This window comes from Ictalurus punctatus, chromosome 19 (genome assembly GCF_001660625.3).
Source record: "Ictalurus punctatus breed USDA103 chromosome 19, Coco_2.0, whole genome shotgun sequence".
Taxonomy (NCBI): Eukaryota; Metazoa; Chordata; class Actinopteri; order Siluriformes; family Ictaluridae; genus Ictalurus; species Ictalurus punctatus.
Genome location: NC_030434.2, coordinates 7315054 through 7342207, shown reverse-complemented (window position 1 = coordinate 7342207; position 27154 = coordinate 7315054). Strand labels below are relative to the sequence as shown.

Here is a 27154-nt window from a genome sequence, read left to right as displayed (position 1 = left end):
TTTCAACATGATTGCCTAGTGATACTGTAAATGTTAATGGTACGCTATGTGTACACCTGACTCTCACACCCATATGTGGTTCTTCCCCAACCTGTTACCACAAAGTTGGAAGCACACAATTGTATAGAAGCGCTTTGTATGCTGTAACATTACAATTTCCCTTCACTGGAACTAAGAGACCCAAACCTGTTTCAGCATCACAATGACCCTGTGCACAAAGCCAGCTCCATGAAAACATCGTTTGTGAAGGTTGGAGTGGAAGAATGTGAGTTTCCTGCACAGATCCTTGACCTCCAACCCCAGTGAACACCTTTGGGATGAACTAGTACACAGACTGAACCCCAGACGACCTCATCTAACATCAGTACCTGACCTCACTAATACTCTTGTAGCTGAATCTTGAATGTGTTTGAAAATCTTCATGTGAAAGTGATCATGTGTATACTATCAGAAAAAACACTGAACAAGTATGGTGTTAATGGAAGCACACCACGAAGGAAACCACTGTTGTTAAAAAAATAAATAAATAAAAACAGTGAGGCACGTCTCAAGTTTGCCCAAAGCCATCTGGATGTTCCACAATGCTCCTTGGAAAGATTTCTGTGAATGGATGAAACAAGCTTTTAACTTTTTAGCAAAAATTTACAACACTATTATTTGGAGGAAAAAAAGGCATTACACACCAAAACCTCATCTGAACTGTGACGCAGGGTGTCAGGTCAGCACACTCCACAGACTCAATCTCCCAACATGTTTCACGGCCTACAAACATGTCAACTCACTCATAGACTTGGCCATTTGTCTCGACCACCTGATACTTAACTGTCCTCCACCATGCTCCGAGAGCACTTTTCCAAGTCCCCACAGAGGCCATGCAACTGGTGCGCGTGTGACTCAGCAAAGCAGAGAGGGAGAGATGGCACAGAGAGTGTCGCTGGTTATACTGTGGCCAGCCTGACCACATCATTGGGCAGTGCCCACTGTGTGAAGGGATCAGTGCAGCCATGAGGGGGCACTCCAATCCTTGCTCACACCCGGTGAGTCCTTCAGTCACTTTCATGCCAAGCATACTTTACCTGTCACCTCTCAGGCCTGCCTTTTGTATTTACAGCACTGATCGACTCAGGGGCAGCAGGAAATTTCATAGACCAAGAGACAATGAACCAGTTCAATCTCTTCTGTGTCCTTGAAACCAATCAGACACTGCCCCTCCTCCTTCAGCTTGAGGCCCTTCACCTTACATCATACTACTGATAACAACCTCACCTACACATCCTGTGATCTTGGGCCTCCCCTGTCTGGAACTACATAACCCCCAAATCTCCTGGTCTGAAAAGCAACTCACACACTGGTCACTCTTCCAGAGTCAATGTTTCCAAACACCCCAGCTCACCATAACTTCCACGGCCATAGAAAGCCCAGAATGTCGCAATCCCTCTAAGATTCTTGCCGAATACCAGGACCTGACTGAGGTCTTCAGTAAGACCAAGGCCAGCGGACTCCCTCCACATTGTAACTATGACTGCGCCATTTTGTTGCTTCCGGGCACCACTCCCTCTCGCAGCCAAATCTACCCCTTGTTAGTGGCTGAACGGAAAGTGATGGAGGAATATATCCAGGAGGCACTCCAATAAGGGTGCATACAACCTTTCACTTCCACCACGTCTGCTGGATTCTTGTTTGTGGAAAATAAAGGGGGGGGGACTCCGATACCCTTTGCCTCTTGTGACTTCCACCCTAGAACAGCTTCACTCAGCTCAATTCTTCAGCAAACTGGATCTCAGCAGTGCCTAAAACTTGGTGCACATCTGGGAAGGGGACAAGTAGAAAACTGCCTTTAACACCATCACTGGCCACTATGAATGCCAGGTAATGCCATATGGGCCCCCTAGGTTTTCCAGTGCCTGATAAATGACGTCCTGAGCGACATGCTGGGGAAATTTGTGATGACCTAGAGTGATGACATTCTGGTGTATTCTCCCTCCTTCAATACCTATGTTAACTATGTCCGCCAGGTCCTACAGCATCTCCTACAATACCAGCTGTACATAAAATGAGAAGTTCCACCAGCATACCATTTTATTCCTGGGCTACATCATCAGTCCCGATGGTGTGTCCATGGACCCGTCCAAGGTAGCACCAGTCATAGACTGGCCCACTCCCCAAACTATCAAGGACCTTCGTTTGGGGCTTCAGTTCTATTGCTCATCCTCTCATGTCCCGAGGGAGCCCTAAACTCCTGATATGGAACTCTGCTGCAGAACAGGCCTTGATCCAACTTAAATCTGCTTTCACCACCGTAGTGGTAGTAGATGCATCCGAAATGGGCGACAGCATTTTGGGGACAAACCCAAACTCCATCCCGTCACCTTCTTCTCCAAAACACTCTCCCCAGCCAAGTGGAAATACGACACTGATACAACCATGGCTGCCACAACTATACTTCCCAGAATGCCAACGCACTGTCTCCACAATAAGACAAACTGTCTAGAACCAGAGGAAAGTCAATGCTGTTACTTCTTTGCCTAAGATTGAGGTGTTCACCACGAGCACAGCATATGATGCTGAAGGAGGTGAAACAGAAACCAAAGGCGACCAGCAAAAGACCCGCACAAATCTCTACAAGAAAGTCTCTGTTCTACTTTAAGAAAAAACACTGAACAATAATATTGTTAATGGAATGACTTCACAAAGGAAACCATTGCTCTCCAGCAAACACTGCTGCATGTCTAAAATTTGCAACAGGCGCACACACCTCATTTCAAGACACAAAATACAGTGCCCTCCACTAATATTGGCACCCTTGTTAAATATGATAAATGTTAAATGGTCTGTTCTTAGATAGCGCTTTTTTTTAACCGTAGGGGTTCTAGAAAGCGTTTTACCCTGGTTCTCATTCACACACATACACACACTCACACACCAATGGTAGCAGAGCTGCCATGCAAGGCACAAGCTTGCCATCGGGAGCAACTTGGGGGTTCAGGGTCTTGCCCAAGGACATGTAGGCATGTGGAGTCATGGGAATCGAATGGGAATCGAACCGCCAACCCTACGATTAGATGGTAGAGCGGGTTGTCCACTGAGCCACAGCCTCCCTGATGTGCCCCGATATGAGCAAAGCCGGCTGTGAAATATTGTCTTTATTGTTTAACCTTTTAATCTTTTGTTTAAAAAATCACAAATATTCTCTCATTGATATCAAACAATTGCAAACAAAACACAGGTTTATCCCAAAAAACTGTTAAATATAGGTGTGCAACAATTATTGGCACTCCTATGAATTCATGTGGGAAAAATATATTTGAAGTATATTCCCATTGATATTTTATGTTTTTTGTAGTACACCTGGGTGACTAGGAACAGGAAATTGTTCAACCATGACTTCCTGTTTCACATGGGTATAAATATGAGCTGTAACACAGGCCAGATTTCCTTAGTCGTTCATAACAATGGGTAAGACCAAGAAATATAGTTGTTATGTGCGGCAAAAGGTTGTTGAGCTTCACAAGTAAGTGGCTATAAGAAGATAGCACAAGCATTGAAAATGGCCAATAATTAAGAAGTTCCAGTCAACTGGAAATGTTATAAATCAATCTGGAATTGGACTAGTCTATATTGTCTCAACACACTGTGAAGAAGATGCTTCGAGTGGCCAAAAAATCTCCAAGGATCACAGCTGGAGAATTGCAGAAGTTAGTTGTGTCTTGGGGTCAGAAAGTCTCCAAAACTACTATCCGAAGTCACCTACATCACCACAAGTTGTTTGGAAGGGTTTTAAGAAAAAAGCTTCTATTCTCATCCAAAAACAAACTCGAGCATCTTCAGTTTGCCAGACACTACTGGAACTTCAAATGGGATCAGGTTCTATGGTCAGATGAAACCAAAATAGAGCTTTTTGGCAATAAACAGCAGAGGTGGTTTTGGCGCACACAGAGAGGTAACCATATGGAACCTCATGCCCACGGTTAAATATGGAGGTGGATCTTTAATGTTTTGGGGCTGTTTTTCTGCCAGAGGACCTGGACATTTTGTTAGGATACATGGCTTCGTGGTCTATATCAAATATCAACAGATATTAAATGAAAACCTGACTGCCTCTGCCAGAAAGATTCAAATGGGCCGTGATTGGATCTTCCAGCAGGACATACAGGATAAAACATATATCAAAATCAAGGTCCTGCCATGGCCATCTCAGTCCCCTGACTTGTAACCCATACAAAACCTGTGGGGTGAACTGAAGAGGAGAGTCCACCAGCATGGACCTCGAAATGTGAAGGATCTGAAGAGATTCTGTATGGAGGAATGGTCTCAGATCCCTTGACACGTATTTCATGTACGTGTATAAGTATTTATGGGAATCATTTAATTTCCTTTGATGTTACTCCACCTACCTGTGATGCTGTGTCAACTTGAATTTCACCCATGGAGGATCAATTAAAGTGCATCTTCTCTTATTGCCCACATATGTAATAAATATTTATAAAAAGGGTAATGCAGGATAATGTGGTTACTGAAGATGAAGGAATAGAAGATGTATTAAAGGAATATAGGTGGTGTGGGTGTTATGTAAGCAAGTCCAAGCTCTAGTCCTTGGTGGTGTCCTGGTTGAACATTAATAAACTATTGGTTTAATTTGGGAAAAAAATAATACTTCTGTAAAAGTTTGTTTTATGTATGACAGAAGCAGGTGGATTATATGCAGTGTTACTTTTTAAATTCTCTTTCACTCACCTTAAAGTTGGTTGGATTAAAAAATTACAGGAATATATATGGCTTTTTCCAGTTGAAGTTGATGTTCACATTTGTTGCTGCATTTTTATTTATCAAGTAGATATTTAAGTTCTGATATTGAAGCTGTTCCCTAATTACTTTATTTTTGACTTTGTGAGCTCACTTGATTAATTTTTTTATTACTTATGCATGTTGTTTATTAGCCATGTTATTTGCACTGAGTCAATAATTAGATAAACAAACTAACTACTATCTATCGATCTCACAAACATGTCAATAAGAAAAAGCAAACAAACAAATAAATCGATAAAGTTGAGCTCTATTTCATAAAGAAATTAATAAATATCTATCTGTCTAGTTTATTACTTATTACTTAGTTTATGACCCACGTTATTTGCACTGCTGTCTTAATGTGATATTTATTTATTTTATTTTATTTTCGTTTCGTTTTGTGATATAGTATTTAGTCATTCAAAAATAGCGACGTAACGCTTCCGGGAAACCAGCCAATGAGCGCTCACCGTGATCCGATGTGCGCGCTGTAAGACCAGCGGACCAATCAGCGGCCGGTTTTTTTTTTGTAACACAGAGACGGCTAAGTGGGTTTGTTTGGGTTTTACAGTCAACACAGCGGGCGGTCAGAAATCAGTCGGATTTCGTAACGAAAACGCAGCGCTGTACAATGCCTTTCTGAATACTTGTACTTTATCCTCTGCTGTGCATGGATGAAACGGTAAGTAGATGAAGATAGCCGTGTTGTCATTGCACTGGCCTGCGAAAACTCTCGGCGCTAGAATAGGTATCTGGGCCAGGTGCCTGACGGTATTTCAGTTATTTTATTTATTCATTTATTTATTTATTTATTTTGTGCATTATGCTGCATTTAAAACAGCTGTGTGATTAGTCAAGGAGTCCGTAATGATAAGTGGCGTTGTCATTGTGTTTTGTTTGTGCCTCGGAATATCAATAAGGTAGAGACAAGCTAGCTGCAGCTGCTTACTGAGCTATAAAAGTAGGTTTATCTGTCATCACTATCATGGTGAACAAAGTCTACTATCATCATCATCATGCATGCACACATCATGCTGCTGCCTTTCAGGCTGTATACTTCTCATATTATGACATTGTTCTATATTTACTGTTCGATTTCAGTGTGCTCAGCCAGCATTCATCAGAAACACGTTCATTTCCACATAAGGGATTAATAAAAGTTGATCTTTCCATATCCTTTTTTTGTTTTGTTTTGTTTAGGTTCGACTCTAGTGCTGAGGTGCCTGGCGTCCTTTCTCTTTATATCTTTTGGCAAAGAACAAGTGGGAATTGAAAGGTAAACGAATAAGAAAGAACCCGGTGAGTGTCTGACACACTGAGGATGTTCATCTGTATAAGTTTATACTGTAAATCGACTTTCCTTTCCCTTACCTGTCCTTTACCCTTCTTTCCTTTGCCCTTCTTTACCTTTGCCGTCCTTTCCTTTCCCTTCCCTTTCCTTTCCCTTCCCTTTCCTTTCCGTACCCTGATCTTTACCTTTCCTTTCCTTTACCTTTCCGTACCCTGATCTTTACCTTTCCTTTACCTTTCCTTTCCGTTACCTTTCCTTACCCTGATCTTTACCTTTCCTTTACCCTTCCTTTCCTTACCTTTCCTTTACCCTTCTTTTCCTTACATTTCCTTTCCCTTTCCTTTCCCTTTCCTTTCCCTTACCTTTCATGTGCCTTAGATGTCCCTTACATGTCGCCTTACCTTACCTTTCCTTTCCCTTACCTTTCCATTAAATTTCCTTTCCTTTCTCTTCCATTCCTTTCCCTCACCTTTCCCTTTCCTTTACCTGTCCTTTCCCTCACCCTTACTTTTCCCTCACCTCTCCCTGACCTTTACCTGTCCTTTCCCTTACCTTACCTTATCTTAAGACACTCTTTTCCAGGCAGTGCAATCCATGACTTTTTTTTTTATTTTTTTTTTTTTAACACATTCTAGAGACTCGAGTGAATGCTGTGTTTTTTCCGCCTTCACTTCATTTTAAATTCGAGTGTCCTGTCTATATCCACCAGATGTGAGGTGTGTCTGTGAGAGACTGTCAAGGCACAGCATGTTTAAACGGTGATCTGAGCCCAGAGCCCTGGTCATGGAGGCCCGCTTTGGGAATGTGGTGTTCAGTTCGCGCTTCGACTCCGGGAACCTGGGCCGAGTGGAGAAGGTGGAGGCGCCCGAACATGATGCCGAGAGAAGCTCGTTCTCGCATGTCGACTGCGAGTTCAACGTCTGGACCAAACCTGACTGCGCAGACACTGAGTTCGAGAATGGGAACCGGTAAGAATACTTTATTCGCTCACCCTAGTCGAGTCGAATTTTTAGTACTGCATGTTCAACGCAATTGGAGTTGTTCTAATCTTGAACTACATTATATGGCCAAATGTATGTGGACACCTTCTCCAAACAGTTTCCTCAAAGTTGGAAGCACACACCTGTATAGAATGTCTTTCAATGCTGTGACATTACAGTTTCCCTTCACTGGAACTAAGAGACACAACTCTGTTCCCCCATGTACAAAGAGAGCTCTATGAAGACATGGTTTGCTAAGGTTAGAGTGGAAGAACTTGAGTGTCCTGCACGTCACCCCCACTGAAAACCTTTGGGATGAACTGGAACACCGACTGCGTGCCAGACCTCCTCACCTAACATCAGTACTTGATCTCACTAATGCTCTTGCAGCTGAATGATCACAAATCCCCACAGCCACGCTTCAAAATCTACTGGAAAGCCTTCCCAGAAGAGTGTAGGTTATTATTACAGCAAATACAGCGGGACTAAATCTGAAATGGGATGTTTTTGGGTATGATGCTCAGGAGACCACATACTTTTGGTCATATAGTGTACGATAAAATATAACATATGATGCACAGTTCCTGAAGACTGCAAGAAATGCTTGATAATAACAAATGAATAAATACAGGACATGCATGGATAAAGGCAGCTAACAAGTTAAGGGGAAATGATCATTCGGAATGAAGCAGTGAGATTAAAAGTGAGGTTTGAGAAGGAATTAGAAATAACATTCATTCCAAACAACCTTCTCCCAAAGGCCATGCTGATTTATATTTAATTCTAGCAGCTGCATTTTCAAAAACATGTAAATGGAACAAAGTTTCACTTTTTCCTTAAATGTGGTGTTGTCTGTGTGTTCGTACGAGTGCAGGTCATGGTTCTACTTCAGCGTGCGCGGTGTGCTGCCAGGTAAACTGCTGAAGATTAACGTGATGAACATGAATAAGCAGAGCAAGCTGTACTCTCAAGGCATGGCTCCATTCGTGCGCAGTTTTCCTGTGAGAATGCGCTGGGAGAGAGTCCGAGACCGACCGACGTTCGAGGTAGTACTCGTGACTGTTCTCGTCCTCCCTCTCTTTACTCTTTAACACTACAGTGATGCTTGGCTTGCCTGATGATGTGGGGTGAGAACGTTATCCCTCTTCTGATTTTCTGCATTCTTGCGTACATTTCTCAGCCCACCACACACAATCATGGGCCCGGGTTTAACCAAAAATTTTGTAATGATGTGTGCTTTGGGTGATAATTGTATCTTTTGGACGTTTCTGGTTACTTTTAGCCCTAATACCTGCAATCAGATATTTACTGTCTCTCACAGTGCTGTCGAAATAAAATTCTCGTATTTGCTTCATCATTAAAATGTTTTTTCCTTTGAGATCTAGTAACATTCACTGGCGGGTCAGGAGTTGAACAGTGCAGAAAAGCAGGAAAATTATGTTTTCTTGCAGAACCCTGTGCTTATCCTACTTTGATGCTTTAAGGCAGTTAAAAAAAAAATCTGGCTGTCTGTAAACAAATTTGAGTACCTTGCATATGTATGTGTTTTTTTTTTTTCCCCTCTTTTTTTTTTCTTTTTTCTTTTTTCTCTAGATGTCAGAGAATCAATTCACGTTGTCGTTTGTGCATCGTGTGCTGGAAGGGAGAGGAATCATCACATACTTCGCTTTCTGCTATCCATTCTCGTATACCGAGTGCCAGGACATGCTTCTGCAGCTAGATCAGAGACTGCTCAGCCATTCTCACACATTGGGACCATGCAGGTATACACACACACACACACCCACACCCACACCCTTGCACCTTTTCTTATTTATTTATCATTGGATAAAAAACATTTTTCACTTTTTTTCTCTAAATGCTTTGTTAGATGTCATTAATTGAATTTGTTTGCCATAATTCACTGATTGCAGCAAAAATGGTCAGAATCAGTGCCTGGTTGTATGTTTCTGACATCTCAAATTTGAATTTAAACGCCAAACATTGGATTATATGAGGATTTAGCTGCAGTTCAGCACCTGATTTTCTTTCTTTCTTTTTCTAGTCCGGCAGACGGTCTGTATTATCAGCGGGAGTTGCTGTGTTACTCTCTGGATGGACACAGAGTCGACCTGCTGACTGTGACCTCCTGCCATGGCATGCTGGAGGAGAGAGAGCCCAGACTGGAGAAACTCTTTCCTGACCACAGCACGCCGCGACCACACCGCTTTGCTGGCAAACGGGTATTAATTCTATTTCTTCTACTACAGCTATAACTACACGCACAAATAAATAGCTACGCTTGACTAAAATGCTTGTACGACTTTACTGTGATCCATCAGCTGGTGTAAAATATCTTTTTTAAAAAACACTTTTGAGTGGTAACAGTAACTCCACTTCACATCTCTTTACATCACACCACCCCTCTGCTGATTAGTTTCCTATAACCGAATGCCAGATTGTGTTTTTGTTCCTTACATGTGGAAGGCTGAGGTGTCTGTATATCTGTGTAGGTGTTTTTCATCAGCAGCAGGGTGCACCCTGGTGAGACACCCTCCAGCTTTGTGTTCAATGGCTTCCTGACCTTCATTCTGAATCAGGAGGACCCGCGGGCGCAGATGTTGCGCCGGATGTTTGTCTTTAAGCTGATCCCCATGCTCAATCCCGATGGGGTTGTCAGAGGTCACTATAGGTTGGTAACACCGAGGACCAAAAAAGCTGTTTGATGGCTATTGTCATCCTAATTTTAATCAAATGCTGAAATATATGGACTAAATAAATATGTACTAATATGTGCTGTGCGAATAGCAGTGGTGTTTCACTTTCAGTTTAGCAACATTTCCAAATGACTAAATCTGTTTTGCAGAAGCTGCTTCATCCGTGACCTTAATTTGAGTTGTAGTAACACTGTGCTGTGTTTGTGTGTACGGGTGGGTTTTAAGGACGGACTCGCGTGGTGTGAATCTTAACCGACAGTACATGAACCCGAGCGCTGAGCTGCACCCCTCTATCTATGGAGCCAAAACCCTTCTCCTCTACCATCACCGGCACAACCGTGTTAAACCCAGCTCTCCTTCAGCACTTAAACTCTCCAACCAGTCCAACACCACCACCACACCCCTCGAAATCGAACACTACCTCAACTGCCGCAACGAGGTGGAGCGATTGGAGGGCCCGACCCTCGACTTCCCGCAGATTCCCATGCAGATGGAGGAGAGCTGGGAGAGTAAAGGTCGAGTAAAGGGAAAGCTTGGACAAGACAATGAGAACGAATCCACACCGAGTCGGAGTGAAGCTTGCGTCTCATACCTTGGCCCGACAGAGCAGATCCCGCCCCATGAAAGCGGAGTGGCCTATTACATAGACCTGCATGGGCACGCCTCCAAAAGAGGATGCTTTATGTATGGGAACAACCTACCTGATGAAAATAAGCAAGTAAGTGTGTGTGTGTGAATAAATAAAATAATATAATATAATATAATATAATATAATATAATATAATATAATATAATATTTTGTGTATGTGTGTGTATATTCTCATGGATCACAGCTGGAGAATTGCAGAAATTAGTTGCGTCTTGGGCTCAGAAAGTCTCCAAAACTACAATCCGAAGTCACATACACACACACACACACACATATTATATATATATATATATATATATGAGTACACCCCTCAGATTTTTGTAAATATTTGATTATATCTTTTCATGTGACAACACTGAAGAAATGACACTTTGCTACAATGTAAAGTAGTGAGTGTACAGCTTGTGTAACAGTGTAAATTTGCTGTCCCCTCAAAATAACTCAACACGCAGACATTAATGTCTAAACCGCTGGCAACAAAAGTTATTGTCTATAACATATAAAACGGGTACATGAAAGGAGTATTCTAAAAGCAACTCATGTAAACACCTTAATCACATTATTATCTTACTCAGAGTAAGGTCAATAATTAGATTACTGCTGTCCATGTAAACGTAGTCAGTTAGGACACCCCTAAGTGAAAATGTCCAAATTGGGCCCAATTAGCCATTTTCCCTCCCTGGTGTCATGTGACTTGTTAGTGTTACAAGGTCTCAGGTGTGAACGGGGAGCAGGTGTGTTAAATTTGGTGTCATCGCTCTCACACTCCATAATACTGGTCACTGGAAGTTCATCATGGCACCTCATGGCAAAGAACTCTCTGAGGATCTGAAAAAAAGAATTGTTACTCTACATAAAGATGGCCTAGGGTATAAGAAGATTTCCAAGACCTTGACACTGAGCTGCAGCATGGTGGCCAAGACCATACAGCGGTATGGTCTTCTGCACATTTATGCAGTTATCCAATCAGCCAGTCATGTGGCAGCAGCACAATGCATAACATCATGCAGTTGAAGGTTAGAGAAAAAAAATATCACCTTGTCTTTTTCCAGTCTTCACCTGTCCAGTTTGGGTGAGTCTGCACCCATGATAGCTTTTGCTGTTGTAGCTCATCCACCTCAAGATTTGATGTGTTGTGCATTTCGAGTTGCGTTTCTGCTCACCACAGTTGTAAAAAGTGCTTATTTAAATTACTATAAACTTCCTGTCAGTTGAAACCAGTCTGGTCATTCTCTTCTGATCTCTCTTATCAACAAGTTTATGAAATACTTAAACCAGCCCAACTGGTACCAGCAACTATGTCACAGTTAAAGTCACAAAGATCACACTTTTTCATAATTCAGATTTTTGATGTGAACATTAACTGAAGCTCGTGACCTGTATCCGCATGATTTTATACATCGTGCTGCTGCCACATGATTGGCTGATGAGATAAATGCATCAATGAGCAGGTGTTCCTATTAAAGTGGATGGTGTACATTGTCGGTGCTACTTTTAGGTGAATAGCATGTGTCTGTGTATATTTCACAGCTTCCTGTCCTCTATTCGTTTTTCTTGTTGCTCAAGGAAATCAAATCCTGATCCTAAATGAGCACAAATGCGTTTTTCTTCTGTTCATCATCTGTTTTCATCGTAGGTGGAGAACCTGATGTATCCAAAGTTGATCTCGTTGAACTGCGCCCATTTCGACTTCCTTGGCTGTAATTTCTCGGAGAAGAACATGTACACACGGGACAAGCGTGATGGTCAGTCTAAAGAGGGCAGCGGCAGAGTGGCCATGCACAAAGCTATTGGATTAGTTCACAGGTAAGACACCAATGCATGTAGAGACAAGTGACCAATTAAAGTGGGGGGGGGGGGGGGGGCAGCATAAAGAGCCTTAAATACTTATTAAACCATTCAGTGGATGGTGACATTGTCATCTTGGAAGAGACCACTCTCATCAGGATGGAAATATTACTTCATAGGATAAAGATGATCAATTAGAATATTGATTTTTTTTTCCTTTAAGGGAAAGCAAAGCAGAGCCAAATCAGTGCTGGGAAAATGTTTCCCACAGTTTTTTCTTTAATTCCTCACCAATCTGTATATTTGTATTAATATATGACTATAAATATAGTAAAGTATAAATAAGAAATATACAGTATAGTTATTTGTTCTCTGGATTTCATGTTTAACATTGTTACTCTGAGATTAATCCAAAAGCTCAGTATGGGATTACTTTATCTGCTGATCTGCTTTATTCTGCATGCAGTTACACCCTGGAGTGTAACTATAACACAGGCCGCTCAGTCAACGCCATTCCACCTGCCTGCCATGACAACGGCCGAGCCACTCCCCCTCCCCCTCCTGCCTTCCCTCCCAAATACACCCCCGAGGTATACGAACAGGTAAAACAAACCATTCATAACCTGTGTGTATTATACTATGTCTCATCTTGGAGCGAGGTTCCTCAAGTATACATTCCTGTCTGTTTTCAGGTTGGCCGTGCAGTCGCTATAGCAGCGCTGGACATGGCTGATTGTAACCCATGGCCACGGCTTGTACTTTCCGAGCACAGCAACCTGGGGAACCTACGAGCAACGCTGCTTAAACACGTGCGCAACAGCAAGGACCTGTGCTCCAGCGGTCGCAAGAATGCAAACAAGGCTCCCAGCCCTCCAAAATGCGTGTAAGGGCAATCTGAGCCAAATTGTATATCCTCCTATGCTGTATATGCTGCATGTTATACAACGTCTTTTCAACCCCTTTGTTAAAAGAAACAACTCTTCTATTTTTCACTGAACTCTCATTGTATGCGTCAGAGGCCTGAGCAGCTCTATTTCAGAGAATTCCCTAAGCCGGAGTCGCAGCCACAGCACCCGGAATGGTAGCATCGCTGGGAACAAGCAGACCCCTTCACAGCTGAAGAGTTCCCCTAGTTTTACTTTTGGCTGGAGCAACTCGGGAAACGCCCCCAGCTCACACAGGCCCGCCCATAAAACACTAGGACCGGTCAGAGGTGAGCGAGCTCTCTGTCTCTAATATAGAAATACATGCACTTGTGTGGTCTTATAGATCAGGATTTAGCATTGCCACTCTTAATGCCTTTTCCCACACTTTGTCTGTATGCTGTCAGAAATCATAACCCACTATGTTTCTTAGTGACTTCTTATAGCTGTTATTAGCTTGTTTGACTGCTTACTTGAAATGGGTTTAATCCAAACCTCAGTAACTCAAAAAACAAGTTTGTTTGCAATTTGGATTTGACGTGTCCTTGCGGTAGAAAGTTTAGAAATATAAATCATGGAGTTTGTTTGTATAGTTAAAGATCTACCTGGCTGCAAAAAATGGTTGAGAACCCCTGCAATAGAGCAGTGTTTCTAAATTCCAGGAGTAAGACAGCCATGTACATGCTGATGTTCTCCTTGCTCTCAACTCACCCGATCGAACTCCTCAGCTAATTAACAAATCTGAAATAATAAGTAGTAAGTTGAAGTATGCAGGGGGGTGGTACTCCAAGCCCAGGATTGCAAAACACTGTAGTAAAGGATATGTCTGGTTTCATAGCAGACCATTAATTATTAATAAATTAATTTAAAAAAAACTTCCAATACACAGCCTGCACAAGTTTGCACACCCTTCTATAATTGGGAATGTTGCAGTGTCTCAGAATCAACCAATCACATTCAAACATTTAATACTAATTAGTATACACCTGCCATCAATGAGCGTGACTGATTAACCCCAAATAATGTACAGCTGTTCCTATAGGATTTTCCTGACATCTTGGTAACATCCAACTGGAAAAGCCACGGGCTGCACAGAGCTTACAAAGCAGGAGCAGGATCTCATTGTTGAAAAATATCAATCAGGAGAGGGACACACACAATTTCCTAGGCATTGGATATACCATGGAACACCTGTAAAAACATTAATCAACAAGTGGAGAAAATATGGCACAACACTAACACCAATAACTTGACGTCCAGCTAAAATTGACAAGAAGATCAGGAGAAAACTGGTCAGGGAGACTGCCAAGAGGTCTACAGCATCAATAAAAGAATAGTAGCAATTTCTGGCAAGTATTGGTTGCTCCCTACATGTGACAACAATCCCCCAAAACCATGTGGAATAATGTGATATGGTCTTGTTACGGCCCAGTCTACGTTAGAGTAACCAGCTTGCGATTCAGTGGAATTGACCTTTTAAATAAGGGAAGCCAGGAATAACAAACACCAACAGGTTTGTTCAAAAAGTTGTGTTATATTGTAAAACACACACATATATACATATAACTGTACAAAGAACCAACACCAGGCATACCTTCAGGGTGGGCCAAGGCCAACATAATAAAGAAAAGGATTCTTTGTTTGGTAGCTAGTTTACCTGAAAGGAAACGGAGACAAAAAGAACCCCTCTCCCAAAAGAAATGGCAGCCACACCCCTACTGCCGAGTGCAAAATATATACAATGGTGAATAGAATATACAACAGGTACAGGGACAACCAAACTCAATCAAAAACCAGGCAAGAGTCAAAAACGAGAACAGAAGTCCAAATGCAGAATACAAACACAATCTCTGAACACCCAAGCACGCGTAAACACCTCCAACATCCCACTCCATTCTCACTCCTCTTCCTCTTTAAATAGCGTCGTCATTTAGTGATCTCATCCTGGGAGGCGGGAGCAAGGCAGGCTAGGGCAGGCTGGAAACTCTGGGAGGGAGTCGGATCTGCACACACAAATATGGCACAGCACACAAACAACTTCCCATCCCAAAGATAGCCGGTTGTAACACTCTGATGAGACCAAAGAACATTTTGGCCATAATACCAAATGATTTGTTTGGCACAAAAACAAAACACAGCACATCACCAAAATAACACCATACCCATGGTGAAGCATGGTGGTGGCAGCATCATACTTTGGGGCTATTTTCCTTCAGCTGGAACTGGGGCTTTAATCAGTGTGGATGGAATAATAAATAGCTCCAAATACCAGTCAATTTTGGCACAAAACCATAAGGCTTCTGCTAAAACACTTATGATGAAGAGGAATTTCACCTCTCAGCATGACAACAACCCAAAGCAAACCTCCAGATCAACAAAGGAATGGCTTCAACAAGACAAGTTCAAGGTTTTGGAAGTCCTGACCTAAATCTAATCAAAGATCTGTGTGGTGACCTGAAGACAGCTGTGCACAGGAGATGCCCAGATCTGACAGGTCCAATCTAACAGAGTTAGAATGCAAGGAAGAATGGCAAAATATTGCTAAGTCAAGACGTGCCAAACTGCTTGGCTCTTAAACAAAAAGACTGAATGCTGTGATAAAATCTAAAGGTACTTCAACTAAGTATAAGCTTAGAGGTGTGCACACTTATTTTGTTTTCTCCCTAAAATGATTTTCACTTTAATGCATAGGTTAATTTCACAATACAATTTAGAAAATTTCACAATAAAGGTAGAAAAGGTTCTGACATGATTTATCTTGGTTTAATTTTTTTTATCCATCACAAAAACCTGCCATTTTAACAGGGGTGTGTAGACTTTTTATATCCACTGTATCCACTGTAATGTTTGCATAACTATCAATTGTAAATGTTGCTGCGTGTCAAGTGCGTCTTGTATATCTGTGTCCTCTGTAGAGTCGAAAGCTCAGGAGAAGAGGCGCCCGCACCACCTCGGTCACCGCCTGTCACTCGACTGTCCTAGCAACAGCCAAGCCGTCCCAGCACGTCCCCCGCTCTCCCCTTCATCCTCAACCTCCTCCTCCACTTCCTCCTCTCCCTCCTCCTCCTCCTTGGGGGCAGGGGCAGCCTCCTGCTCCATCAATACGGCAGGTCTGTACTCCCACACCGGCCTGCTCACCAAACTAAGCTCTCTGCACCACACCTGCCTCAGAGACACTCAGAAAGCACAGCCAGCACAGCAAGACTAACTGGCTGCCGTGTGTGTGTGTGTGTGTGTGTGTGTGTGTGTGTGTGTGTGTGTGTGTGTGTGTGTGTGTGTGTGTGTGTGTGTGTGTGCGCGCGTGCGCGCGCGTGTTTGTCTGCATATGTGTGAGATTGAGAGCGTAAATGAGTCTCTGCTGTGGTGCTTATCTTTAAATAGAAGGCCCTGAGTATTTTAATGGTTTTAATTTCACAGAAGTGGCTGTGATTTACAAAATTGTGAATCTGCTTGCTGGCATTTAAAACTTTTTTTTTTTTTTTTTTTTTTTTAAATCATGGAAGTAATTGGTCTTGGTTTTGTTTTTGTAGCATTGCACTTTGATCATATTAATATGAAACACATACTCAATGCCAATGACTGAATGTAATAGGATCACAAAATGGTGCATAGCAACTGTGTGTGTGTGTGTGTGTGTGTGTGTGTGTGTGTGTGTATGTGTGTGTGTTAGTTACTCTCTTCGGAAACATTTGTTTCCTGAGCAGTGATGAATTATTTCTGCAGTATGCATGCTTGCACTTTTCTTCTCTTGTCATTCATTTCTGAATTTTATTAACTGTCTTTTTTTTCTTTCTTTTTTTCTATTTTCTTTGCAATTCAGATTGCAATATATAGAAAATGCCAGTACTGTACCACCACTTCTTCAGTCTATCTATCTTTCTGGGGTTAAAATAGGTGATGTTGCTGTCAGACGGTATTTATGATCTCAAAATATCAATACTGTAGCATAATGTCAAATGTATCGCTATTCAGTCAAGTCGTTATGAACTGAAACGCTTTGTATGTCAGTACAGAGGTTCCATTCACAGAGGACTACAATGATGGATATTTGCTTTAAGGATGTTTTTGCGCAGTAATATTTCTCAAGGAAGAATTTCTCATTATATAATATCAGTAAAAGTAATAGTTACTCAGAACCGAAATAAGTCTGCCCCATCGTGGATTCTTTTTCCGCACTGTTCATGAATCAGTGGGAAACGTTTGCGAACAGATTTGTTTGCGATTATGCTTTTGAATAGTGTAATGTTACCAACGTGTTAACGGAACAATGGGACATGATGAATAAGAGTACAGCCTCTGGTTCACATTGGCAAGCAGTGCCATAGCAAAAACGATTCTGTTCTTATGGTGGTCTGTGTTCACCAAAACATCAGCCAGTCCACTCACACACTCAAAAATATATTATTATTATTATTATTATTATTATTATTATTATTATTATTATTATTATTATTATTATTTTTCAAGATTTCTTGTTAGATTAAAAAACAATAATAATAAAAAAAGAGTCCTCTTCTTACGGTCATCTGTGGTATAGTAACAAATCCAACCATTTATCACACTCAGTAAAATTTATAGCCATTTCACCATTTGTCAGTTTTATGATGTATATAAATTTTATTCTGTACATGTTTTACGAAAGGTTCTAATGTTTAGAAATGTTTCTTCAGATTGCTGGTCGGTGGCTCCTTTTTATATAGATGTATAAATGTTTCTGGAAACTTTCTTTACTTTATCACTCTGTACGTACGTAGCTTTGTGGAACCTTCTCAAAATGTGGTCAGTTAAATTAACCAGACAGATATAAACGAATTTAGGTAGCCGCATTTAACTTGCCTCGGGAGCGGGAACTCGGAAACTGGGATTACGTCATTTTCGACCTGCAGAAGGGGGGAGGGAGGGTAGTTGTGCAAACATGAGTGATGTATGTTTTCGTCCTCAAAGCAGTGAACCATATAGTCAGTGTTATAGATTCAACAATGGAACATGTCCGATTGCTTTAAAGATGATACTTGTATATACAATATAACTCATTCAAAGGTAAGAAGTGCTACTTTGTTTACAGTTCATGCTGTGAGCAGCCATAATGATTCGACGTCACTTGCTGAACCTGGTGGGGGGGGTTGTACCTGAGTCGAGGGGGTGTTTTGTTTGTTTTTATTTTTTTATTTCCTGGTCGGAAGTCCTTTTTTTTATTTAAAAAAACCGTCAAATGCAGAATAAGTGTAATCCATGGGTACTTTATTCAACTCGCTGACCCATACTACATCAGCACTTGTCACACTTTTTTCCTGTGTTTTACGTAGTCTTGATTTGAACCACTGTGATGGAAATGAGATTTGTTTGTGTCTGTGATTTTTCCTTATTGGATGACGCCACTTGTAACTAACAGATGACGTTTGGATAGATTATGATCGACCTTGTTTTTGTAAGCTATGCTTTACTTGTCTCTGTTGTGGTGTCACCTCATAACAGTCAGTAAAATAAGTCCTCTCCTTCTTTTTCTTCTTCCATCTTTTATATCTATAACCTAAATACAGTTCCACTATGGGATGTAGCTTTTTTGTGAACGAGTATCTACACTCTTTAAAAAAAAAAAAAAAAAAAATTAAAAGAAAGGGTCTCTCAAAGGTTAATGGATCAGTTGTTGGTTCCAGCTAGAACCACTTTCAGCCTGTTTTAAAACGATCTGTTACACGGTTCTGCTCATATCCTTTAAGGGTGTTCCTCCATAGGAGCAAACCGAACTGTTCAGACTACCCTATTTAACTGTTTAACCCTTTTTTTTTCTTTTTTTTTTTCCCCCCCTAAGAGTGTAAAAAATGAGTTGTCCATAATCATGTAGTTGCTGATGTTTGTGTCTAAAGCAAATTTCAAAATCATGTTTAGCCTTTAACTCTACAATACCACTAAATGTGCTTCACATTCAATCTGCAGTGTGGATGACCGTGTACACCATTATACTGTATGTATACACTTTTATTTACATAATTTATTATACTGTACCGTATATTACGCACACTTTTTGGGCTGTTGGAAGAGATGGAGGTCCAAATTTTTCATTCTTAAATAAACGTGACTGCTGGTTGAATGGAAACGAAGAATTCTGACCTTTTTGTGTTTTCCTGCACTTTCACTTTATTTTTTAAAGGGCCAGTTTGTCAGTTTTGCAACTGCAATAAAATACGACTAGATACACTAAAATTACACACTGCACCTTTAAAGTGTTCTGCTCTGACTGATTTCCTGAAGTCACAACTTTTGCTTTAATCTTTCTCATCTTTCATATTGCTTTTCACACTATTATAAGGTAGTATGTTTACCTCGCATTATGAGTCATAGAAAATCTCATGAATCGGTAATTAAATCTTAAGCTCATTCTTGACTTATGATTAATTTTTAAATCAGTGTTGTAATATTTGTTATTAAATTATATCAGATATTATTATTATTATTATTATTATTATTATTATTATTATTATTATTATCATGGCCAAACTGACAATCTTTTGGAGCAAAGTTTCCAGCAGCTAAGTTCCTGGCAAAAAAGTAAGGAACTGTAGCAGCTGTCAACTTTTAAACCCTACATTGCATTACTGTTTCTCTCCACATGAATCACCTACATCACATAAGTGGACACTTGCAGTACAGGTCCATGAGGGTATAATAAGGAGCGTCAGGAAGCACTTGTTCTTGACAACAAGAATAATAATTTCCCTTTGAACTATATACAGTCGTATTCAATTTATTATTGTCCATGTATTCATGTTTAATTTTATACCTGCATTTATAAATATCATCTCCCTGTTTTGCTGTCTTCACAAAGAAATGGCTTGAGTCACATTACTATCTATACACTTACATGGTCCATCCTCACTGTTTACCTGCTAGCAAACTATTCACACAGCATTAGCATAGTGAGCACTGTGTTTCTGTTCAAGCCAAGTGTTTCTCCTAATTTATCATTGCTAATTACACAACAGTGGCTGACTACATGCATTTTCTATTATTCTAGATCATAGCAGACTATTATATCAGTTTCATTGTATTCAGTTGTTGCTTAAAACCATGCTGATAATCTTGCTAATTTCCACCACATGCATAGTGCTGTGCTATCATGATGTATCATTATTCAGAAAGTCTGGTTGATTAAAAAAAAAAAACCTCAAGCAGAAACAAAGAGAGCTCGGTATTCATTTTAAAGCACTTTACAATAAATCCAGCTCCGAAAAGCCATGCAAAAAATTTCATTCTTGTTTGTGTCCCCCCCCCCCCCCCCCATTTGTCTTGCTCTGACATGTTAGTATTTGAACTCGCACTCTTACATTATTTTGTTGTATTTATTCCTAATATAAAGCATCATGTACACTTAAGAGCCACTTCATTAGTGACGGTGTACTAATAATGGGAGGAAGCGTCTCTCAGTTTTTCATGGCATGGATTCCACAAAGTATATGAAATATTGCTTTGACATGATCACTTGACATGATTGTTACAGATATTTGAGCAGCACATACATGCTTCACATCCCAAATTTTCTCTGATGGATTCAGATTCGGTTCAGACTAGGAAGGTCACTGAAATACATTGAACTCACTGTTGTGTTCATGGAACCAAGAAAACATTCCCCACACCTTTACACCACAACCGACAAGTGTAGGCCCAATGCAGGTTACAGTAGGTCCATGGATTCATGCCAAATTCTGACCCTACGACTTACTTGTTGCAGCAGAAACGGATCCATCAGAGCAGGATACGTTTTTTCCAGTCTTTAACAGTCCAGTTTGGGCGAGCCTGTGCCCACTTCAGCCTCAGATTCTTGTTCTTGGCTGACAGAAGTGGATCCCGCTGTGAGCTTTTGCTGTTGTCGCCCATTCACCTCAAGTTTCAAAGTGTTGTGGGTTCTGAGATGCTTTTCTGCTCACCATGGTTGCAGCGCGTGGTTATTTAAGTTACCTTACCTTCCCTGTTCACACAAACCTGTCAGGCCGTTCTCCTCTGGACCTCTCTCATTAACAAGGTGATGTTTTTTGTTTTTTTGCATCATTCTGAGTAAACTCTAAAGACTGTTATGCATGAACATCCCAGGAGGTCAGCAGTTTATGAAATGCTCAAACCAGCCCATTTGATACCAACAACCATGCCATGGTTAAAATCACTGAGACCACATTTTTTCCTCATTCTGATGTTTGATGTGAACATTAACTATTAGCTATTGAGCTGTATCTGCACGATTGTATGTATTGCACTGCTGTCACATGATTGGCTGAACTGATACTTGCATGAATGGGCAGGTACACAGGTGTTCCTAATAGTAACATAGTTTAAGAAGATAAAGTAAAAATAAATTTGGTACAAGACTAATGGACTACACTTTCATTTTTGAATGACTAAAACACGTCACAGTTTCAGTGTTGGATGTGATTCATTTGATTCACAGCAATCCTGGTTTTCATGACTTTCTTCTTTTCCTTTATTGTGACTACATAGCAAACGGTGATCCTCAATCTCAGCCAACATTACAGAGCAAAGATCCTCTTTCACGGATTCGGATGGGCGTCATTAATGGAAGTCCAGACTCCACTCAGTCATTTGCAGTACAGCAGAGGTTGTCACAGGTAGAGCACTATCACTGCATGTACCTGCATACATCTATGGAATTGAACTTACTTGTTTCCTTCTCTTTTCAGATATCCCTAGAGGAGCACTCCATGGATGTTATCTCATCCATTCAGTGCAGAAGGCAATGCAGTTCACTTTCATGTTGCAGCTGTTTAAAAACCTTGAATAGATATTTCTATGCTCTTTTCCTGTTATTTATTTATTTATTTATTTATTTATTATTAATCAAGTAGGTTCTTTACTAACCCATTCTTCTGTCGATCTCCATGTTTTCAGGTGTGAGCTGCATTTCCGACCGAGTCGAATCCCAGTACTTAAGGCGGAGTTTTCGTCTCATCCTCTACCTCAGTTTACGTGCTGTGACAGTTCCACTGTGAGAACAGGGAAGCTGGTCAAACCCGGTCTCAAAAAACAACTAACAGGTCTGTACTTCATTATCTCAACATCACTGATGTAAATGTGCTGCATGAAACCCTGAGGCTTTCTTTCTTAGAGGGGTGAGGTATTTGAGCTGCTTTTGTTTACATTCTGATTCAAACACAGTTATTTTGAAAGGAATTCAATAAATACAGACTTTAAAATTATGTGTTTATTCATTTGATTAGCTGTGATTAGGTCTTGGTCTTTACATGATGAGTGACTTCATTACATTGTGTATTAGGGATAGATCACTCTGCGCTGCGTTTGACGACAAAAGCTCTGCTGCGGAACTCTTCCCAAAGCTATAAGTGCTCTGGGGACAATATGGAAGGCACAACTAAACAGGTAACACACACACACATGCTTCTTAGAGTAATGGAGTGCTGAATGTACTGTATAGTGCAACAAGATACTACTTGGAATTGTGGCTACTTAATTTTCAGCTCCAGTGTATGCTCAGTTCTTGCTTTATGATGTAGGGAATCTAGCCAGCGGTGGGCAGAGCACAGACACACAGGAGGCTGTTTAAGTGTCACATGTGGAGAGTTTATTTAAAGTGAGGGTGCGTGTATGCAAAAGTGATGCCGTGAGGTGAAGTGCTCAGGTGGGGTCATCCGTGGGGCTGCCGGGGCCGTGCTGGGGGTTTCCCGAGCAGCTGGGATCCCATTCTGCAGTCAGGCAATGCCGCGGGTGCAGTCAGGGGGCGGAGTCTTCGGTCATGTCGAAATCCTCTGTAAAAAACACACAACAAATTAGCATGCACACCTTGGGAGCCCTCTCTCACTTTGCTAGTGGAAGATCGCTCTTTTATACTCTCCTGTTGGCTGCTGGATAGTGGAGAGCGGCCGCTCTAATCATCGGCCACCAGCCGTGTCGGCGATCCCGACCCACAGCCATGCGCCCTTCGGCTGTCCAAAACATTGGTGGTGCTGAAGCGGTGCTCTTTACTTTTTGTGCACCAGCCGCGGGCCTGTCGCCACAATGAGATGGAACACTTGTTTAAAATTCCTGGATTATAATACATTTCATATTATAAAGCAAACACTCTAACATACATTGCAGTTCCATTACACTCAAAGGAAAGTAGGTGTGCTCCGCAGTACAGTCATTAGGGATTTTAAGCAAGGACGTTTGACAGGCTGCATCTAGTTAACTTTCAGAGACTTAACGTAGATGTAACATCGCCTAGATCAAATTCTCTCTCAACTATTGGGTGCTTGAAATATCAGAAATTCTATAATCATAATGATATTAAATTTTGACTGTGATCATGCTGGCTCTCTGGTGTAATTATGAGCAGAGCCGTAAGAAAAATGGATGAAATTCTACGTGCCTTTGACCTCGTTGCTCTGAATTCATTGAAGGAAGAGTGGAATTGTCTAGAACAGAGGTGCCCAAACTTTTTCCTATGAAGGGCCAAAAATCAAACTTGATTGAGGGCCGTGGGCCGAAAGTAAACGTTGCATTATACCAAACTGTATTATATTAAAATTAAAGTTGCCATGGTTCTCCTCATTTATGATTTCATAATATTTACAAATAAATAAATAGAAAACATTAGTCTGTAATCTGCTTAACTAATGCAGTTTTATTTTCAGAGTTTTATAGTTCAATGAAACTTATAGTATAATGAAAACATAGAAACAATCCCATTTATAGTACAACATGTTCAATGCCTAATACAGCTATATTCAAGCTATAAGCAATACAACCACATTCCTGCAATATCAGTGACCTCTATAGAGAGACATGACGCTGGTCCTTATTTTTCAAAAGTTTTTCCAAATTGGGCTGCAGCTGACTTACTGACAAAGTCAGGATATTATGTAGGTGAGAGTCAGTTAGTTTGCTTCTCAGTTTACACTTGTTCAAGTTTATCAGACTGAAAGTCTGCTCACAGAGGTAGGTACTGCCAAACAGAGACAGCATCACTTGTGCCTGTTTGCACATCTTTGGGAACCTTTTTGCTGGGACACATTTGTAGAAGTCTGTCAAGGGAAGGCACCTGAACTTGTGTTTGAGTTCTTAATCACACTGAACCTCAATTAGTTCCATCTGAAGATCATCACTGACTGTGTCCACACTGATGGTGAAGGGTTGAGCAAACAATTCAAAGTCAGTAGCATTGTGTCTGAAGTCCTCAAAGCGACTATCAAACTCCTGGATAAGGTTGCTGAGAACAGCATCATACTCGGGTACCTTCTCTTTCATCATGTCTGCCTCTCTAAAACAGGGAAAATGGGCTAAATTTTTGGGATGTGGGGATGAGAGAGAGGAACAGTGAGACTGGGTGTGAAAGAAGAGAAAAACAGGCATGTAAAAACAGAGGGAGGCAAATAGAATAAATAACTGACAAAACAAGGAAATTAATCCATGATAATTTCAGAGAATTTTGACACAAATTTTATCAGCTTGATTAACACAAAATACCAAAGCTGACTCCACTGGATATAAATGCAAACTAAATATAAGTATTAATAATAATAATAATGACTCCTCATAAAACTATTGTGAATATTATAATTGTGAATGTTACCTGCTGAGAGATGTCTTCTGAGCAGTAGAAGTTTTTGTTTGAAGGCTCGGACATGATCAAAAAGCTGGGTGATAATCTGATCTTTACCCTGGAGCTGAACATTTAAAACATTGAGCAACTCTGTAACGTCCACAAGGAAGGCCAGGTCAGAAAGCCATTTCTCATTCGTGGGCACTTGAATACTGCCAATTTTGGTTTCCTGTAAAGCTCTGATCATGCAGATCAAAAAATCTCCTGAGAACTTTTAATTGGCTCAACCATCTAACCTCCTGGTGGTACAACACATCACCATATTGCGCCTCCATCTCATCTAACCGTACCTTGAACTGCTGGTGAGAGAGCGCCTTGGAGCGTATATCATTCACAATTTTGGTGACGTCACGCATCACATTTGACACATAGCTGTTCTTGATGTAAAATACAGGAAATCTGATAGCTAGCCCGTGTGGCACTTTCTTGAGCTGATGAAGGACGTTGCAGCGCGTTCTGCTCAGATCGAAGTTTAGCAAGCAGCTCGTTAGCCTTCTGTTTTCGTGCCTCGCCGCTGTACTTTGAGAAAGCTGAAGAATGTTTTGTTTCATAATGACGACGGATATTGTACTCTATCAGAACAGCAACTGACTGTTTGCAAACAGGACACACTACCTTTGAATTGATTTCAGTAAATAAAAAATCATCCTTCCAAAGCTTTTTAAATTTCCTCTTGTCTGTGTGCCACTGCCTGGATCTCTCCATTATTACCTGTTTGTTGACTGGCACAAAGCATGTTGGCCTTGAAGTACGCATGTATATTAAATATAATTCAAATTCTTATATTCTCTACATTTAATTTCAATTTATATTTTTTGTAACTCAAAAATAAAAAGAAATAAAAAATGTTATGTTAAATTTGAAATGAAGATCAGCATCAATTCAATTTTTCCCCCTCCTCACCCTTCTCACATATGGCATGGTCTACATACTTTTAGTGCATGTCTGTTTTTTCTTATAAGTAAATACTGTATAACGTACTTTTATATATGAATCAAAACAACACCGTGTGCATTGTTTTTGGCAGGACGACACTTCAGAACCAGCGCAGTCGGAGCTTTGGCTTGTGAGTGGCAGTGTTTCCCAGAGCACAGAGACCTGAACTGCTCCTCTCAATATCCATTTCATTCCCTCACTCACTCGTATCACTAGGCAGGTCTATGGTACAGCGAGAATAAATACACAGCTGCAACTTTTATACATGTGTATAATCATAACCTGATAGTGTCCGTAACTAATACCTGTACAAGATCCGATCTTGAGATGACCGCTTCACAAAGCTTCATGAAGGCTGGACCAATCTCATTCGGACTCAGGAACTACATAAATTATTAATCAGACTCACATATCAGATAAATGTGTTCATATCTTATGTGACTGTCCAGCTGTAGCATGAATGACGTAGCATGATGCAGTCCAGTAACGTCATGAAAAGGTCTGTTGACCAACACATAACAACACAACGCAAAGTGATTTATTCCTCCTATGCCACATGAATTAGCTAACAATTACAGTTTTCATTTATTAAAGAACAACATGTTTTAATTGATTTATAGTTACACTTAATAATCGTGGAACATCCGTTGTACAAGTTCATTCCGGTTTCTTACTTACATTATAACAGCTAGAAAGCAGTCGCTCCCTTACCAACCTCTTTCTTTTCCCTCTATTTCTCAAAGATGAAAAATGAACCCGCCGTCCTGAAGACTCTCCTGTGGCAGAAAACCTAAAAGAATATACGCAGTGCTGACAGTGGAGAGTCCTTCCAAACATGTTAAATCAACATGTCCTAATAGAACGCTTCACCATATCAACAATTGCATGCATATTAACATACATTAAACATTTGTTTATTGATTTTCACAGGATATAAAAATACAAAATATCCAGTGAGAATGTGAAATGTTCAATGGTCCAGTATCACACAAACATAACAGCACAGAACAAGGTGTGATGTATTAAACCCCTGTATTGATGTGTATGTATTTAATTTCAACATTGATCAATTGCATACATTTGTAATTTGTTTATGTGGCGTGTGAGCCATACAAATGCATGTGTAAGTTGAATGGGTATTAAAACGAGCTCCTTTGCAGCCAGAACTACGGTCAGAGCTGCTGTTGTAGAAAATTAATCAACACCATCTGACCAATCTCAATGGGTTATTCAACAGCGCTGTGGTGTAATAGTGTTTAAAGAACAAATGTCCTTTATTCATCAGAATTGGACACGGTCAAATCCATGAGCGTGATATGTACGAGAAAGTAGGATTTATTTTCTGTAAGTAATATGCTTATGATTGTGAATTGGCATGCAGTACACTATACGACCAAAGGTTTGTGGACACCTGACCACTACACTCATATGTGCTTGTTAAACATCCCATTCTAGATTTATTCCCTCTTTCCTGTTATAATAAGCGCGACTCTTCTGG

General features: G+C 40.7%; 1 protein-coding gene across 2 annotated transcripts; it reads left to right on the top strand.

Moving 5' to 3' along the window:
• The first annotated feature begins 5306 nt into the window (after window positions 1–5306).
• agbl5 (AGBL carboxypeptidase 5) lies at window positions 5307–26825 on the top strand. Of its 2 annotated transcripts, none has more exons than XM_017494417.3 (19): window positions 5307–5467; window positions 5986–6061; window positions 6786–7044; window positions 7931–8102; window positions 8650–8819; window positions 9101–9278; window positions 9549–9727; window positions 9978–10470; window positions 12038–12207; window positions 12656–12791; window positions 12882–13072; window positions 13206–13402; window positions 16028–16222; window positions 21603–21730; window positions 21803–21855; window positions 22011–22156; window positions 22396–22499; window positions 25748–25786; window positions 26400–26825. In XM_017494417.3, the coding sequence occupies exons 3-19, from the start codon at window positions 6860–6862 to the stop codon at window positions 26448–26450; spliced, it is 2787 nt and encodes a 928-aa protein (XP_017349906.1). In that variant the 5' UTR covers window positions 5307–5467; window positions 5986–6061; window positions 6786–6859; the 3' UTR covers window positions 26451–26825. The 2 variants fall into 2 exon arrangements, with proteins under 2 accessions (XP_017349906.1, XP_017349905.1); XM_017494416.3 differs by having other exon boundaries at window positions 5986–6084.
• Window positions 26826–27154: the final 329 nt, after the last annotated feature.